Here is an 18969-nt window from a genome sequence, read left to right on the forward strand (position 1 = left end):
GCCTCTCGTACCTGGTGCCCTGACCCCTGCTGGAGAGTGTGGGGCTCATCTAAAGCCTTGGTGGGAGGGGCCTGCTACTGTCACTGCCACCGCAGGTGGTGCTCTTGCTTGCAGGCATTCTCTGCATGCTGTGCCTTCTTCACCCAGGCCTCCTGGAATAGCTCCAACCAAGCATCACAGATGTTATGCAGCACACAGGCTGCAATGATGGCCCAGGGGAGGTTCTGCTTGGTGAATGAGAGGCAGGCAGTGAGGGAGCGCCAGTGTCCTTTGAGGAGGGGTGGGATGGCCATGGTGCCCACTGCAGGTCCAGCACCCTGCAAAGTGGCTGGCCCAGCAAGCCAGAGTTCCAAAACACGCAGACATTGTAGGCACTGCCCACGCAGCCTGCATGCACTTTCATGAAGGCCCGACGGCGGTCCCTGATGGCCTGGAGCACCACAGAGTGAAACCCCCGCCGGCTGTAATAGAGGCAATCTTTCTGAGGTGAGCAGGTGATGGGGATGTGGGTCCTATCCAGGGCCCCAATGCACTGGGGAAATCCCAGGTCATGGAACCCTACTACCACCACCAGGGAGTCATGCATGCGGAGCACAGTGTCTCCCAGGGCACCACACACCTCCAGCACAGCCTCCCTAGTGGTGGCCTTGCCCACACCAAACAGGTGGCCAACATACCACAGGCTGGCAGGCATTGCCAGCTTGAACAGGGTGAGAGCCAGGTGCGTATCCATGGGGAGGGGTGGCCACATGCCAGTGTCCTGTCGCTCCAGGTATGGCTGGAGCTGCTTCACAAGGTCCCAGAAGGTGGCCCTCATGTCGAAGGCCTCCAGCTACTGCTCATCATCCCAGGTGTCCTGGATGATATGCCACCACCAGTCCTGGCTAGCCTGGTGGGCCCAGAGGTGGCGGGGCTGGAAGTACAGGAGGGCCCCAGCAGCCCCAGCAGTGGCATCCAGAAGCTCCACAATGGTGTCCCTGGCAGCAGCCACTGCATGGCAGCGGCCCTGGGACCACATTGTGCCCAGGAAAGTGGTTGCTGTGGGAGGAGGCAGGGGGGAACCAGGTGGGGCAAGACAGCCATAGGCCAGGCAGTGGTTGGTATGGCAGGGCCAGCACAGCAGCCAGCAGGACACCAGGGCACTGGCTGTTGCAGCCAGGGGCAGGTGCTGGAGCAGCCATAGCATGGGGAGGCAGAGTAGGCAAGGAGAAAGCTGCCACATGCTGCCCCTGTGCTGGGTAGGCTGCTCCTGGACAAGGAAGTAGCTGGCCAAAGAGCAGTGAGTGGGGTTGTCTGTTGAAGAGGGCTGCTGAGTGCTGGAGCCTGGTGTTCCTCACAGTGGTGGCAGGGGTCCATTGCAGGGCTGCGGGAAGTTTGGTGCTAAGAGAAGCAAATCTTCTCCCTAGTCCCTCCATGTGTAGATGCCTACCCAGGAGCACTTAATTCACAGAAGTTTACACCCAAGTAAACTGAGCCCAGATCAAATGCATGTGAAGATGCACCCAGTAAGGATCAGATACAAATACTGACTGATTATGCAGAAGTGAAACCAGACCATGGTAACATAGGATCCTCCAATCTGTACAGCAGTGAAGTGGCAGATATGCTTTGGTCCCTTGATTCGCCAGTGACTATAACTGATTGTGCTACTGTACAAGAGGAAATCCTTTCTTGTGCATTTATTTCCACAGACTAACTGAAGAATAAGGGGCCAAATTCTTTAATTTGGCTAAGACCATATATAGGAAGGTGAAGGAGGTTTTAAGCCACCCTCTTGGCCATAAAGCAGAGCAACTTCAGGACTGCATCATCTTTCACTCCACTGCATGTGGCCTGAAAGGCATCCAGCCTGCACTCTTATTCCCAGATACAGAAGAGCCCAAAAGGATGGCTCCATCCCACCAGAGGTTTCTTATTCACAAATGAAATCCTCCACTGGGCCCTTAAACAGAATTTAGGCTGCTTTGTGCAACTGGAGTAGCACAAAACAGCCTTAATGGACTGAGGTATTGTACAAATGCTAATTTAAAGTCCATGGGAATTGAATACTGTTTGCTACACCTTGGATTTGGAAGTTGGCTCACATTTCCTCTGAATATGATCCAGAAAAAGTGGTAATTAAGCTAGACTGGAATTCTCTTATTTGTTTTCCTTTGAATGCAGTGTTATTCATCCTAGCAGAATAAATTCAGACATAAGGTGCCAGCAAAACAAGAAGCGGAAAAGCTCAGTGAAAACTTACTGTCTTACTAAAAGCCTAGGAACTGAACGGAAGTTAAACTGGACTGGCATCACTCATTCCATTTGCACAGAATATTCATAGTTCTACTTGTCTCTTCACAGGAAAAAGCATGGAGGAAGAGTGCTAATTAATCATCCAGATGTTTGTGCTTTAAGACAATCTTTAGCAAGACTGTTTCCATCTTTTTCTCAGCTTCCATTCCTAATATTCAGAGTGCTTCTCCTCTAAGAAATGATAAATGAAAAGTTAAGAGGTAGTAAAAGACAATGTTTTCTCACCAAAGTTTCCCAAGCTGTTCTCTCTTGTGTCTACACGCATCTCTAGGGCCTTCACCTGTCGCAGATCATCCACCCCTGTCAGTGCTTTCTGTAAAGATAAGCAGAGATAAAAGTGCATGAGTAGGCAATATGGCAAGTGACAGGTCAGCAGAAAGGTGTGGAAATGTTTCTACCCAGAACTTACTCAGCACGGTTCTCTAGATCCCAATGGCTGCCTATAAATATAACATTAAAATAAGGCTGTATATTCTAAAGTAATTCTTTCCAGTAACTTCAAATCACTCAAGACTGCATATAACAACTGCATTGATTACAGACAAAGAAGCCTTCACTCAGAGTGAAACACACCCCGTGCTGTGACTCAGCACAAAATTGATGTGCAAATGAAACTTAGCATAAACATTATTTTGATGTCTACAGTGCAGCATATGCCCTGAGGTAGACCTGTGCATGGGAGTGAAATTTACCCTTAATGCATACTGTAACCAAGAAGATGCATGTAACAAGACTGAATAAAGTAGGCTATGCTGCATTATACTCATGTTATTTATTGATCCTTTTAGGCCAAGAATGGCAAATGAGACTAGTGTTTTGGGGTCAAGATGGCTCACAGAGGTCTGATTTTTTTCAGAAAGTGTTGCGAAGCCACCCTACGAAAAATGGGCACCTTCATCAAGGTGTTAATTTGGGCATCCAGAAATGAAAGTACCAACATTTTTTTTTTAAATCTTGGCTGTAAGGCCTAACTCCATAAAGTGCTAAATAGTAGGTAGTGAATGCATTCCATGTTTTGCAAGGTCCCTTCCAGACATTCAGGTAAAGGTGCAATGGGATCTTATGTGCGATCCACACAGTAATGTTTCCTGCCACGCACGCATGATTGTAGGACCAGGAATCAGACCCTATCACACCTTGGAATCAGACCCTATCACACCTTATTGCCAATGCAGGGGTCACCTGACCCAGGTTCCCAGTCATGGAGATGTATGAAGATAAAAGCCTACAGCTGACGGGGCTCCCAGCTACAGGGGCACATGGTGCTTCCCATCAACTGCAGATTCCCAGGCTCAAGGGCGCACCTGGACACACATTCAATTAGTGGCATGATAGGAACCAGCCACAAAGTTGTAATACATTTTTTGTGGAATAACTTTGTGGCTTATTCCTTTTTTTATCATTACTATGTGGGTGGAGCTAGCAGCAATGCCCCATCACAAAAATATGTGAGTATCTTAGTTACAGACTTTTAACACCCATCATCGTCCATTACTAATTAGTATGTGGAGAAGAAATTCATTTTCTTTGTAGACAGGGCTGCATTTGGTTCAGTAACGGCTATTTGTTAACTTTGGTACAGTATTCTTTGTTTGGGTTTGTTGCGGGTAGGTCTTGCTTGACCAATCTAATTTCCTTTTATGACCAGGTGACCTATCATCTGGACAAGGGAGAAGAGATTGATGTCCTATATCTTGACTTCAAAAAAGCCTTCAGTCTGGTATCCCATGATCACCTCTTGGAGAAACTGGCCAATTGTGGCCTTGGGTCCACCACAATCCACTGGCTGGGAAATTGGCTCGGTGGTCAGACCCAGAGGGTGCTAATTGACAGAAGTCAATCGTCATGGTGCCCTGTGACCAGAGGGGTCCCCCAAGGCTCTGTACTTGGACCCATATTGTTCAACATCTTCATTAATGATGTGGACATTGGAGTCAGAAGCGGACTGGCCACGTTCGCCAATAACACCAAACTTTGGGGCAAAGCATCCACACCTGAAGACAGGTGGGTGATCCAGGCTGACCTGGACAGGCTCATTAAATGGGCAGAAGAGAACCTGATGGCGTTTAACACTGAAAAATGCAAGGTTCTCCACCTTGGGAGGAAAAACCTGCAGCATCCTTATAGGCTCGGCAGTGCTACACTGGCTAGCACTATGGAAGAAAGAGACTTGGGGGTCATCATTGACCACAAAATGTACGTGAGCCTGAAATGCAATGCTGCGGCTAGTAAAGCGAGCAAAACGCTGGCTTGCATCCATAGATGCTTCTCAAGCAAATCCCAGGATGCCATTCTCCCCTTGTACTTGGCCTTGGTGAGGCCACAGCTGGAGTACTGTGTCCAGTTTTGAGCCCCACAATTCAAAAAGGATGTGGAGAAGCTTGAGAGAGTCCAGAGAAGAGCCATGTGCATGATCAGAGGTCAGGAAAACAGACCTTATGACAACAGGCTGAGAGCCATGGGGCTCTTTAGCCTGGAAAAGCGCAGGCTCAGGGGTGACCTGATGGCCACCTATAAGTTTATCAGGGGTGACCACCAATATCTGGGGGAACGTTTGTTCACCAGAGCACCCCAAGGGATGATGAGTTTGAATGGTTATAAACTACTGCAAGACCATTTCAGGCTGGACATAAGGAAGAATTTCTTTACTGTCCGAGCCCTCAAGGTCTGGAACAGCCTGCCATCAGAGGTGGTTCAAGCACCTAAATTGAACACCTTCAAGAGAAAATTGGATGCTTATCTTGCCGGGATCCTATGACTGCAGCTGACTTCCTGCCCTTTGGGCAGAGAGCTGGACTCGATGATCTTCTGAGGTCCCTTCCAGCCCTAATGTCTATGAAATCTATGAAATATCATGCCATTAATTGATTAAATGTGTAACTGGGTCACAATTTAACACACAATTAACTTGTTAATTACATCTTACGTATAACATGTTGCAGAGGCCCAAGAAATACTCAACAACCCCTTGCTGGATCAGTCCCATAATAACCAGAATCCACAGCAATCAATGCATCCATACTTTTTTAAAATTTGGTTTTACACTATTACAGGTTGGTTTAAACCTTGCTGGCACTCACCAGTGTAATAACTGCCCTTTGTCCAGGTTAATTGAAAGGAAAAAGAGGGTGCTCTGAGTCAAAATATAAGTACATGTCACTGCCTGAAACAAAAACACCTCAGAATCTGATCACGAATTTGGACTACATGCTAGAGGATGTATGGCCAAAAGGGAAGCAAGCAAAAGCACAGAGTGAGTTAATGGTGACTGAAGCCAAGAAATTCTGTTGTTTTCTTCTGCCTTACACAAGACACAAATACCTTACTACATCTCCACTTTCTTCTCCTAGCTGAAATAATCTACATCACCCAGAACAGGCTGAGTCTGCAGAGGTAATAACATCAGGCATGTTCCCTTTGCACTGCATTTGAGAAAAGGATATGGAAATGGAAAGCCTATAAATGGTCCCCACGTATATGATAATTTTTTTAATTATAAAGTTACGTCATGCTTTGTTTATTTTCTTTTTTTATCTGGAGACCAACTTTAGTGGAAATGATTCACTGGATGGGAATGTGTGAGAGGCCATCCCTGTTTATGTGTTTTGGGAAAAAACCACAAGCACGTAGCATATATTTGGCATAGGCATGTGAAAATTATTGTATTCCCATTCCTCAGGTAAAGTTCAGATGTAGTGTAAGTGGGTGTGACTCCATCATCTTTAATGGATCTGTGACTATATATATACAGGCCAGGGTGGAAATTCAGCCAGAGTTTATCTAATTGCTGCTCCTTGCTAAGATGTAAGGTCTTACCAAGTATAAATAAACTGAATTTTTAAACAGTAGATTTAAGGGTGTTGTTTCTAATCACGTTTGTAGTCTTTGTTGTGCTCCCTCCCTAGATTTTATTAGACAACGGAGATGAAGATGTGAGGTGGCAGCCTGAAACACATCACACGTACTCAGAACCTCAACACCCAGGGGGGAACCCTCACTCTTGTCTCACACAGAAACAGTTCAGCTCCCACAAAGGAAGATCATTTGCTCCAATTACAAATGATTTTATCTTCAAAAATTCCTCACAGTAAGATACATTTAGCTGTGTTGCACCAATAGAGCCAATCCAACAGATGACACTGTTGTATGGCATGCTAGTCCAGGGCTAGATGCCATCCTGCATTCCAAAAGAGTAAGATTAGCTCAATTAGCTTAGAAAACTCAACTCCTTTAGCCCTTCTGGTACTACAGTCAAGGTTTGGACACACAGCACCTTTACACTGGTGTAATTTATATCACTTTTGTTCATCAGTGTAAATTAAACCAGGAATTATAGTGGACAGAGGACCTGCTACTTCAGCATAGCTGCTTGCAGTTGGTGCTCTAAAAGAGCCTTTCCAAAAGTAGCAGAGGAAAAATTAATAGCCATTTTACTTATAGTGCTAGGATAGGTCTGGGGATACAATGCCAGAGTAGTTTTACCTCTGTTTTTTACCAGGGCAATTCCATATCACATGTCTGTTATTTGTCTACATTGATGTAAAGTCTGATTGAACTGATGTAAATGTGCTGTGTCCAAACCTTTAATGAGAAGAGACTGTAGCAAATCAAAGAAGAAAGGGGCCCTACAAACTCACCAGATCACAAAGTTCTGCAAAAAAAAAAAAATGTAAACACCTTTTAGGGGTGTCTTGCCTCCCCTCCGCACAGCTGCCCCAACCTCTATCCCCAGTGCACCAGCATGGCTCTCTTAGGTGCTGTTACTGCTCCCCTCCCTTCTGCCCAGTATCCATTTAATGTTAGAGTTGATACAGTTAGCATCATTAGCTCCTGCTCAGATTTCAGATCAGAAAGCCCATTCAGATTTCCACTCTTGGTATCCTGAGGGAAGTTTACACAAAGAGCATCATTAGCCCATGGTGCTAAGCCAAGTGTGTAAAACCATGCAGAGGAAACAGAAAGCATGCTACAAGACTGAAGGTGGGATAAAGGGAACATACCAGGCATCTGTGAGTATTCCTGTCTGTCTTATTTAATGTATGCTTATGAGTTCTAGTTTTTTGTGTGAGACTCTTCAAAGTACTTTAACTGTTTGGCTCCCAGTCCTTCCCTCCAGCTGCCAAGCTTCTTCTATCTGGCAATGTTTCACTAAGGTTATAAACAGATGTGACATTTGTTGCAGGACTGGTGCCCCAACTTGTTCTGCAATGGAGAAGTCACAGGATTGGCCTGTCCACACATCTTCCTTCAAAGTGAGTTTAAGAATGACTGAATGCACCAACACCACTACTCCGCCAGCAGGCTGCCAAAGAAAGCACACACATCCCAGAATGCCTGGTGCTGGTCAAGAGTCCAGTTTCCCCCAGTTCTGCCACTGCTGAGTAAAGCACTCACTGGTTGTTAAAATTGTGGGTGGATCCAGGGGGAGTGCAGGGGTGCAGTTGCACCCCCTTTGTTTCCTGCTCTACCCAAACTTTAAAACCAACTGCTTGGGGGGGACTCACTTAGGGATTCAGTTGACTTAATGGCTCATTAATCAACCTGATTCCTGCTGATGTCTCTGAGAGATGTGCTCCAGCTTGAGTAGGAGAGAAGGCAGAGCATCACCGTCTTAAACCTGGACCTGGAGAAGGCCTACAATAGAGTGTCCCATCAGTTCCTGTTCCAGATACTGGAGCGGATGGGTGTCCCCTCAACCTTTGTTGGAGGGATCAGGACCTTCTACATGGAAGTGAGCAGTGGAGTGCAGATCAACGGCTTCCGGAGCACCCAGATTGCAGTGGAGTTGGGGGTCCAGCAGGACTGCCCACTCTCCCCGGTCCTGTTCATTTGCACCACTGAGCCCCTGGCCCAGCACCTGAGGCAGGACCCAGGGATCCATGGAGTCCACATCCTGGGAAGCAGCAACCAAGAGGCCAAGGTCCTGGCCTACACTGATGATTTGAACATCCTGTGCCGGAACAGGGGGTTGGTCAAGAGAGCCCTAGCATACACGCAGGTGTACGAGGCTGTGGCAGGGGCCAAGCTCAGTGTGAGCAAGAGTACCTGCCTGGCCATGAGCGAAGTCAGGGACCTGGAGTCCCTGGGGGTCTCTGTCCCCCGCGAGGGGGTCAGGATCCTGGGGACAGACTTCGACCCGGAGCTGAGCAGCAAGACAGCATGGGAGAAGACAGAGGCCAAGATGGGAAAAGGTCGCCCAGAAGACCCTGTACAAGGACAAGAGGGCTGGGGATGGGCATTCCCATGCCAGACATCCTCCTGTTCCTGTGGGCCAAGTATGCGAGCGTGACCTGCAAGATGCCAATGGATGCAGAAGCCAAAACCACTTGCCTTGCTTGTCAGGTACTTTACTGGGCACATCCTAAGACACTGGGGGGTATTCACCCTGACTAACCATAGACCATGGATCGTGGGCACACTGTGGTTCTACGATACCATGTACAGCCTGCAGAACACAGGCCTGGCAACCATTAGAAGCCACAGGAAGATCCAGGAGATGGTGAGACTGAGGGACACCACGTCGCCCGTGGACCTGTTCCCGGGCAACGCATGCCAGGCCATGTGGGAGCACATGCACCACAAGGAGCTGTGCAAAGATCACAAGGACCTGAACTGGCTTATAGCCCACCGAGCTCTACCAGTGAGGGCCTGGAGACATAGAGGGGGCAGCTGGGGAGACCCAGCTGCCTGTGGCCCAACTGCCATGGGGCCACCGAGACAATCGAGCACCACCTCTGACTCTGCACCTGTGCCAAGGAGGTATGGAAAGGGGTGAAACAGCTCTGTGAAGCAGTGACCGGCATCAGCCAGCTAACCAGCAAAGCAGCACTGTACAGACACCTCTCCAAACATCAGCGGAACCTGTCACCCTGTATCGACCAGTTTGCGTCCTGTGTCAGGAGTGCCTTGTGGAAGCCCAGGAACCTCCTGCTGTACAGACAAATGGGCGTAGAGGTAGTGGGCTACGTGAAAATGGTGCTGAGCGAACTCCAGACCTACTACCAGAAATCAGTAGCAGAGGACAGAGAAGACGCAGCCAATGTCACCTGGCACAGAGACACATGGCACAGGATCATCCAACGCCCCCCAGAGTGAAGAGAGGGGCAAAGTCGGTGAAGACAGGAAGGGACAAGCAGAACAGAGGACAGCAACAGCGACCCACAGCAGCAGCGGGTCCTCCAGCGGGAGTTGAAGTGACAACAACAGAGAGGGCACCTGAACTGAGTAGGTGACCCCACAAGTGGGGCAGGGGTGAAAAGGAAGTGTAGTCAGGTCTGAGGGACCAGGATGGACTTAATTGTTTGGTGTGTGTTGCGCGCATTGTGGATATTGTAATGGTTTCGGGTGGCCAGCAGGCCTTTGTAAGGGTGTGTGGGTGCACAGGTGCGGTTTTTGTAACGGGAAAGGCTCCTCTCCCAGCCACATGCACTGCCCACCTGCAATATGGGCAGGCCAGCTCTTGCCTTTGTCATGGACAGCACAAGCAGTTAAATCTCTTCCCTGCATGTACAGCACAGGCACCCTGGTTCACTGGCTGCACATGTAGCACAAGCACTCAGTCCCATCTTGCTGTGCTGTCCTGCCCCAGGAGTGAAGCTGGAGTACAGAGGAAGTAGAAGTTGGAGTACGGAGCCCAAAGAACCCAGCTGCCATGACAGCGGCAACAATGGGGTAGCGGAGAGAGGGCAATGGTGTTCAGGCAGGAACCTCTAGGCTGCACGTTAACCATTTAGGGGCCATATGCAACCTGTGGGCCCCCAGTTGGACAGCCTTGCTGTAGGGGAAATTCCTATTACACACTCATTCTTCCTGAAACACCGGAGTCTGAAGGGTCTCCCATGTCACAGCAAGAACTGCGTAGTCAGAAAAAGACAAGAGATGAGGGAGGGACTTGATGACTGTGTTAAAAAAAAATGAAAATTATACTGACCACTTATCAGCCTCTTTCTTCTGGATGCTGTTGCATAACATAAGAACTTTGGGGCATTCAACAAATTAAAAGAGAAAATTTAATAAATCCATCTTTGCACAGTACACAGCCAACCTACTTAAAAACCCCCAGTGAGTACTGTAGTAGGATTGCACCCCTGGGGTGGCCATGTCACCCCCTGGTGTCCAAGCACTTCCTACTCAGGCTCCCTAGATACTCTTCCTTTTCTCCCACCTGCCCCACCTTGAAGCCATCAACTAATGTATAGAAAAGGAGACTGCCCCCAAGCCCCAAGGTGTTCCCTTGCCCTTCTTTTTGACCTTCTTTTCACCACTCCTGGACCCTGCAGTTGAGAGCTAAGCAAGCCTTCCAGCCCATCATGATGTTACTCATCATCACTTCATTAGGCCACTTCATGGCCAACATGTCCTTGTTGAGGTGTCCACTTTTCAGCTTCACCCCCTCTTATTTATCTGGGTGGCTTCCAGCTTAGGTCCACTATGTTGACTCTGGCTTCTGTGCCCCAGACCCAATCTTACCCCTTGGACACTGGGTCCCTGACCCTTGTCTCTGCCCCTCTTGGGATGGAATAGCTTGTGCCCTGCTGTGGCAGGCCCCAAGCCTCATGCCTTCCTGGCACGCCAGGACCTATGGTCCTGTTAGCACCTCAAGGCCAACCCATGGCAGGACCCAGGTCAACTAAGCACCCCTTGGGCACCAATAGGACCTCCACATCTCCCCTTTTTAATCACATCCGGTTTTGATGGGTCCACCATGAACTGAAATATAAGCCTTCTGTCTGTAACAAAACTCTACGCTCATTGGCTATACTGAACTCTCTCTATCCTGCATCCTGACTCCCTGCAAGCCTTCTCCTCCTTGCCTGTAGTTCCCCATAGCAGCAATCTCCATGACCTTAGGGCTGTCATGGCCCTCTGGTTACAGAACTCTTCACCCTTTGGCCTCCCAGGGCCAACTGCCCTCTTGGCTTAGGCTCTGGGCTTATGTGTCTCCCGAGCCCTGTCTCCTTCCAGGCAGGTGTCCTATTAGCTGGTCTGACCACAGGGCTACTTATTAACTGCTGCCTTGCTGACTACCTTTGATTCACAAAAGTTCTCCCCTTAAAAGGCTCCTTCCGTTTCCTTGTAACAGGGTAAGAATTCCCGGTTACAGGTTATTAATAGAAGTAAAGGTCCAGGGCTCTGGGAATGATCTTAAGCTAAATCAGGGATGTATTTGGTACAGTTGGAGATAGGAAGTGTGTATAACAGTGGTACACAGCCACTTTGGCAGCTCTTCATTTGAAGGGCCAGTCAGGGCCTGGGATGGCTTTTGGCTTTCTTGAGACAGCCTCAAGGCTGTTCTAAACGCTGGGTGTGTCTACATGTCCATTAGATTATGAGTAAACTACTCATGAGTAAATGATCCTAGGTAGGAGTATACATGTATAGGGAAGCAGGAGCAGATTTGCTGCTAATGACAGTAAACGCTTCTCATTTCCTGGGGGCCTGCAATGGGCCTCTGCTGCCACCAGAGGGAGCGCTAGCACCCACACCCCTCCCCTTTGGTAGCCTAAATGCTGGTAGGGAGCACTGGGCCAGGAGACAGCTGTCTCCTGGTCAGGGCTGGGACATTGCTCCTTGCCCCTGGGGCACTGCAAACTGCTGGGGCGGGGACAATATCCCCCTACCCTGATAGCATGGAGCTCCCAGCCCTGGCTTCCTGACCAGGCAAGGGACTTGGAAAGATCTGCAGGGGAGGGTCAGGTCCTAGTCTCCTGCCCCAATCCACCAGTGGGGCAGCTAGCAGCAAGCCCCCGGAGGAGCGTGGATTCACTTAATGTTACTCTACAGCTGATAATTTATTGCTTCCCAAAACTGAATTTATTAGAACATTATAACTGACAATTTAAAAAAATTCCAAGTCAGGGAATTCTCAGGAAAGGTGCCAACACCAAATTTCCTTTCTTCTCCATAAATAGTACATTTTTAATGTACCAACAGCCTGGTGATACCTACTATTATAGTCTTAACTTTAATTTTCCCATATTTCACCTGTGGAGAGCAACATACTCAGCCATCTCCCATTCTTCCCTTCAGTTCATGGTTAGAGGTTCATAGAAAAATAGGAAAGTAAGGCTGGAAGGGACCTCACGAGGTCATCTAGTTCAGCCCTCTGCTCAAGACAAAACCATCCCTGTCTAAATCATCCAAGCCCAGTGTCACCCTAAAACTGCTCTTTAAAAAAGGTTACCCACGTCTCTTGCCCATGATGAAAAGGGATTTTCCTGGACTTACGTGGAGGTTAGGTACAGGTACTGGTGGCAGATTCTAGGATGGTAATGGAATCTTACATGAAAGCTTCTTTCCTCTCATCATTTAAGGTATGAGTCATGCAAACTGCTTGGCAATCACAGGCCTGTACCATACCCTTCCTCTTCCCCCAGTAGATTAGTTTGCAGGCTTGGGGCCTAAATACTTAACAACAGCCTAGTGTTTTTTATATATATATTAAAGGCCTGATCCTGAAAAAATCCTTACAACAGATCCTGATGCCTCTGACTTAAAAGGGAATTTAGGAGACTTAGGATCTACTAAGAGGTGCTACACAGCATCCAAAGTCAGGTCCTACCTTTTCTACAATAGGAATTAATTTCTTAGTTTCAACTGTCCAACTGTTTTGCCAGATGGGGTAGGAAACAGATGCACATTTTATCTCATTTTTTCATTTTTATTTGTTTTAAGGATCTCCCTTCCTATAGGTTGGAATACCAAAAGGATCTTACTTCCATGTCATACTTTTTTAACTTGTGTATCTACCAAGAGCTTAAAGTGTCAATGGCATCACACTGAGATGACAAATTTGAAACCTCATAACAATTTTTTAAATTTTATATAACCTAAGCTGACAGGAATGTATAAAAATAAAAAGTTGATGTATGTGAAAAAGCAAGATTTTTGTCTGAATATTTTAACCCAACAAGTTGTTGGAACTGTTGTGATAATCACCCTAATATGACTATTTAACAACATTAAAAATAAGGGTAAAACACATCAAAGGAAAAGTCTGGAAACCAAACAGGTCCTGAAGGAGGGGTTCTATCCCCATAGTGTTAGTTATACAAGCTTCTACATCTATAGTAAGCAACAGAAAAGAAGAGTGAATTCCCTCCATTTTCTAAACCTTCAAGACACTGGTAATAGTTTTGTATGATTTTGCACTTGTTTGCTCCTTCTGTGGCTTCCTGTCAAATTTGTTTAGTTTAAAATGCAGAGGCAAACTCTCTGCCAAGGAAAAAAGGAAATGGGTTAGTCAGTTCACTAAGAATTCAATCTATAATTCCAGGACCCTTCAGTGTTTTCCCTTCCCTCTGAGGACAAGCACATACCACTTGAAATACACCCCGAACTCCTAAGCAACATAACTGAACACCACTTCTGAACATGTGTTTGCCATCATACAGAGTAAAGTGCTGCTGCAATTTCTCAAGCAAGGTAGCAGAACAAGACCCATCACCATCTAGCCATGAAGAATGCTTCATTTCTGCTCCAAAGATCACGCGTGCACACCCCAATTATGTCAAAAGTTCAGAGGAGGACACTATTATTTTGGATGACATGAAATACATGGAAGATCATTTGACCTTGTGAAAGGGGCTTACTCTGCAAAGAAGGAGGCCTTATGTGGACGTCAAGAAGAACACAGTACCTGTGAAAACTGTAAATCAAATCAGTGAGTCAAACCAGATGCAATGTTACTTTCAAAACAATCATAGTAGGACATCTACATCATTGCCCCAACAAAACAAAGTGCGACCCTTTATTTCAAAATATTTCCCACAGATAGCCTGCTTGCAGAACAAACAGAGAATACAGAGGGATTTCATTATTTTAGTAATGACAGATAACACAGCAGCAGAAATAAAAGTAAGAATAGGGAAAGTAGTGGGACATATGAACAGGTTGAGAAAAAAAGGATTAACCAAACAAAAGCCTGTCAATACATATGAAGATAAAGCTATACAACAACAGAATAATATTGCTGCTAATATATGGAGCAGAGTCTTGATAATTGCTGCTTTGGCAAAACTATACACGTTTGACTCTCTGTGCCCATGAAGAGCAGGAAGATTGAAGTGAATGGCAATGGTTGCAGATATGAAAATTGGAAAGAAACAAGAAAGATACCAGTAAATAAGTTCCTATAGAACAAGCAGTTAATTTGTGTAGCAAGAACAGAGGTATGCAAAATGACATAACAGGCATTAGACTGGAAGTTGAAGGGAAAAAGATGCTGTGGAAGACTACGAACTTTGTGAAGCCGAACCACCAACAAAGATAAAAAGTGAGCTGGGGATCAGTTTCAAGGACAGAAAAGAAGGGGCAAAGGACTGCAGTTTTGGAGAAGTTGTCTGTCTGTTTTACCACCACAGGACTTAAGGAGAAATATGACAGAATAAGAAAATAATCAATTTGGGTAAAATTCACCCCTCTTTGTAGGCAACAAAATCTTTCAAAGGGACAAAGCAATAAAAATATGATACATATTTGAGAATATTTAGTAACAGAACTTCTACTGAAATCCTTAATCTGAAACAAATTTTCCATAAAAGATTTCACACAATTCAAGCTAAAACTAATAAGAGTATCAAAATTATGGTTTATATATGACTTACGAGGACAGGCTGAGGGAATTGGGCTTATTTAGTCTAGAGAAGAGAAGACTGAGGGGGAATTGAATAGCAGCCTTCAACTACCTGAAGTGAGATACAAAAGAAGATGTAGCTAGACAGTTCTCAGTGGTGGCAGATAACATAACAGGGAGCAATGGTCTCAAATTGCAGCAAGGGAAGTTTAGGTTAGATATTAATAGAGGTGCACTAATACATCAGTTCATATTATATCAGCACAAATAAAAGCAAAATTGACGTTACCAGCAATTGACTTTTTTTGGCTGATGTGACCGATAATTTTGCCGATAAATGCTACATGCACAAGTGCAGCCCGCAGCTTGAAGAGCAACATCCGGCTGGTAAGTCTGTGAGGGGAAAAAGGGAGGGAGGTGGGAAGGGACAGAGTGGGGCAAATAGAGGCCCCTGCAGTGAGGGAGGGAGTGGGGTTGGGGCAGGGGCAGGTGCAGGACAGAGCCACAGGAGGGGTGGCGCCTGCTGCTAGTGCACCCTGGGGAAGGCACAGAGGGGCACATGACCCCCAGATCTGTATGTGGGGCAAGGGCAGGCTTCTGCTGCAGGCTGGGGTCGGGGGCAGCACCAGCCGTCTTTTGTATAGGGTGAAGAGTTCCAGATCTCTCAACCTCCCCTCATAGGGTCTTTTATGGAGGCCACTAATCATGTGAGTAGCCCTCCTCTGAACCCTCTCCAGATCCTCTGTGTCCCTCTTGAAGTGCAGCACCCAGAACTGGACACGGTACTCCAACTGCAGCCTGACTAATGCCACATAGAGAGGGGACATCATCTCCCTCGATCTGTTGGTCATGCATCTGTTAATACACAACAAGGTGCGATTGGCTTTGTTGATAGCCTCATTACACTGCTGGTTCATACTCATCTTGGAGTCAACTATGGCTTCAAGATCTCTCTCAGCCTCTGAGCTGCTGAGGAGGACATCCCCCAACCTGTAAGTGTGCTGGGGATTCCTCCTTCTTAGGTGGAGTACCTTACATTTATCTTTGTTGAATTGCATCCTACTACATTCCACCCATTGATCTAACGTGTTCAGGTCAGCCCGTATCTGCTCGCTGCCCTCTGGTGTATTAACTTTGCTCCATAATCTGGTAACATCCGCGAACTTGGAGAGGGTGCTCACCACACCTTCATCCAAATCACTGATGAAGATATTAAATAACACCAGCCCAAGGACCGAACCCTGCGGGATCCCACTGCCCACCTCCTTCCAGGCTGAGAATGACCCGTCAACCACCACTCTCTGGGTGCAGTTCCTAAGCCAGTTAGCCACCCACCTGACTGTGTAGGCATCCACTCCACAGCCCATTAGCTTCCCTATGAGAATAGGGTGTGAAACTGTGTCGAAGGCCTTCCTAAAACCCAGGTAGATGACATCGGCCTTGTTAATAATCAGCCAAAAAATCTGTATTGGTGCACCCCTAGATATTAGGAAGAATTTTCTCACTAGGAGGGTAGCCAGGCACTGAAACAGATTACCCAGAGAGGTGGTGGAATCTCCATCCTTGGAGGTTTTCAGTACCCATCTAGATAAAGCTTTGGCTGGGATGATCTAGTTAGGGATGGTACTGCTTTAAGCAGGGGGTTAGACTAGACAACCCCTTCCACCCCTAATTTTCTGAGTCCATGATTATACCAGGAAGGTAACACCAGTATTCTTAATGCAGCAGTACCTACACATACCAAAAATCAGATGCAAATCTGGAACACCCTGCAAAGTCGTCAATCAAAAATGAAGGCCCTGATCCTGAAATATCATACAATCTCATTATAACAACTCCTGTTTATAAAAACTCCCTGGTTTTAACAATCCCAATAGCAAAAGCCAATGTTTTCACAGTTATGATGCAGCAAATTGACAAACACTAACACACCCTCTTTTAATAAACTTTTCTCCCAATCCCATGAGGTTCAGCATAATGAGGTTGGTCTGTATTTCCTGTACAGCTAACTATGCCTGCACACACATTCTCACTGACCTGAGTGAGAACTCATGCAAGTAAATTTGTTTCATGATCAGGAACTAAGACTTCTGATTTTGCACCTTGTAGTACCTACACAGAAACTCAGTCATAGCCGGAGCTCAATGGAATACCATAAAGGTACAAAAAATTGCCGTCACAGAATTTTCAGGGGTGCGAATGTATTTTTTTGTGCATGTTTCACTTGGTTATTCAATCTCCTTTTTGAAAGGAATAACACCTAAAGTATTCACAAGAAGAAATAAAGTAAGGAAGATGCTGTAATTGTTTGAATTAAAAAGAAAACTTACAAAACCACATGATAATTAATGGCATAAAGTTGGGGGGTTTTTAAATCCCCACATTAGGGTATGTTTCAGACTGTGTTTGAGCAGTTGCTCTATTTTTACATTTGAAAAAGCAAAGGAAGTAACTTTATGGAAGCAGCTGTTTCAACTTGATCAAGGTAAAGGTCAAAGAATAGATAAATTAGATGTGTTATTAAAACAAGCTGTAAACATTGTTAATGTTTCCTTGACAATGTCATATCATTTTTCCTTTGAACAGGAAGTGTATTCCGACAATGCCAACACAAAAGTCAGCTTCCAGGGCAAATAAATAACCACATGCAGTAGAAATTAGTTAGACAAAATGCATTTTTTACTATTCTTTTAAATGAGCCTCACTATCAAATTTAACACATGCAGTTTTGAAGTGCTGATATGTGATCAAATCATTTAGGGCATAGACACAAAGCAAACTGCTTTTTCCTTCATTAAAAGACAGGCATTTTGGCTTGGTGGAAGATTTACACAGTTTTCAGTACAACAGACAAATGTTCAAGGAATTTTCAACTGGTAGAAATGATGGTAACAGTGCTGCCTTATCAAAGGTTTTCACATCTTAATTTATTACTTCTTCTCATGTCCTTGTCATACACTAGATGTTTTTCCAGAATTGTGCACAAATGATGGCTCTTTCCATTGCTGTAGCAAGGCCTTTCTTCATACAGGTCTCACCAAGGAGTTGACAAAGAGCATGTGCTCCATAGTCTGCACTTTTTCATACTCGCATATATTCATATCATTAGTGTAGACCCATTTGATCATGCTTATTTTTGACCTTCCAGTTTGTGTACAGAGGCAATTCAGGCATCGCTGTATTGGCCAATCTAGATCCACCCCATTTGGAAGGTCATTCTGGGTTCCAGGTCCATTTCAGAGCACCTGATTGCACATAATCTTTCCTTCCATAACCTCAGTCATGCCCTGTCAGTCGTTGTTCCTGACAGTGCAACACTGTTTGCAAAACTCTTTCATGTTCTAAGCCATTTAGGTACTTCTGTGTAACCATAGAGTAGATGCCTGGGATCTTTCATCTGTCATGATCTTTCTTTTTGACTCACTACCTTTCTTCTGATATCAGGTGTTGCAACAATGCTGGCCGGTAAGTACAGGCTATGCTTTGGCGTTGGCTTTAGACAACCTGTTATTTCATGACAGCTGTCTTTTAGAACTGGGTCTATTTTCTTGGCTTGAACTGATTGTTCCCATACTGGACATGTATACTCTTCAGTGGGGTAAAACAAGACAATAGCAGTGGTTTGTAATGTAGCTGGGTTCACTCCCCACTTTGAGGTAACCAACTTTTAAAGTATGTTGTTGCAAGCACTGACTTTCCCTTTTGTCTTCTCTACATGTGCTTTGAAGGTAATGTATTACTGACTAGATAGCAACTATGTCTTTGGAAAGAAAAAGGTTTTACGAAGACTGAAGTAATGTCTAAGGGCTCTGCCCAATGCTTTCTGAAGTTCATGGTAACTGCTTCACTTCCTGCAATTGCTTTTGGCTCAGAACCTAAAGTTGTGGTTACACGTTCACTTAAATATGTGTTAAGGGCCCTTAAACCAGGAGTGTCCACACCTTATGGCAGGAAAAATGCTAAGAGCCCTCAGAGCAGCTCAGAGATTATCCTGTTCCATCAAGAATTATCTCTAATTATTTTGGGGCAGCTTGTGTAGTGGTCCCACAGGACTGCTACACAGGCCAAAAAACAGTTGAGAGCAGTCCTCCAACATCCCA

General features: G+C 45.9%; 1 protein-coding gene across 1 annotated transcript in view; it reads right to left on the reverse strand.

Annotated features, from left to right (window-relative positions):
- LRRC56 (leucine rich repeat containing 56) overlaps positions 1-18969 on the reverse strand; it is a 136120-nt gene that overhangs the window by 87613 nt on the left and 29538 nt on the right. Inside the window, exon 3 of the mRNA XM_019519812.1 lies at positions 2521-2608. Within this exon, the coding sequence (XP_019375357.1) occupies positions 2521-2608 (88 nt within the window). The remainder of the gene's footprint in view (positions 1-2520; positions 2609-18969) is intronic.

The sequence above is a fragment of the Gavialis gangeticus genome, unplaced genomic scaffold (assembly GCF_001723915.1).
Source record: "Gavialis gangeticus isolate Ggan-Ray unplaced genomic scaffold, GavGan_comp1, whole genome shotgun sequence".
In the NCBI taxonomy this organism is placed as follows: Eukaryota; Metazoa; Chordata; order Crocodylia; family Gavialidae; genus Gavialis; species Gavialis gangeticus.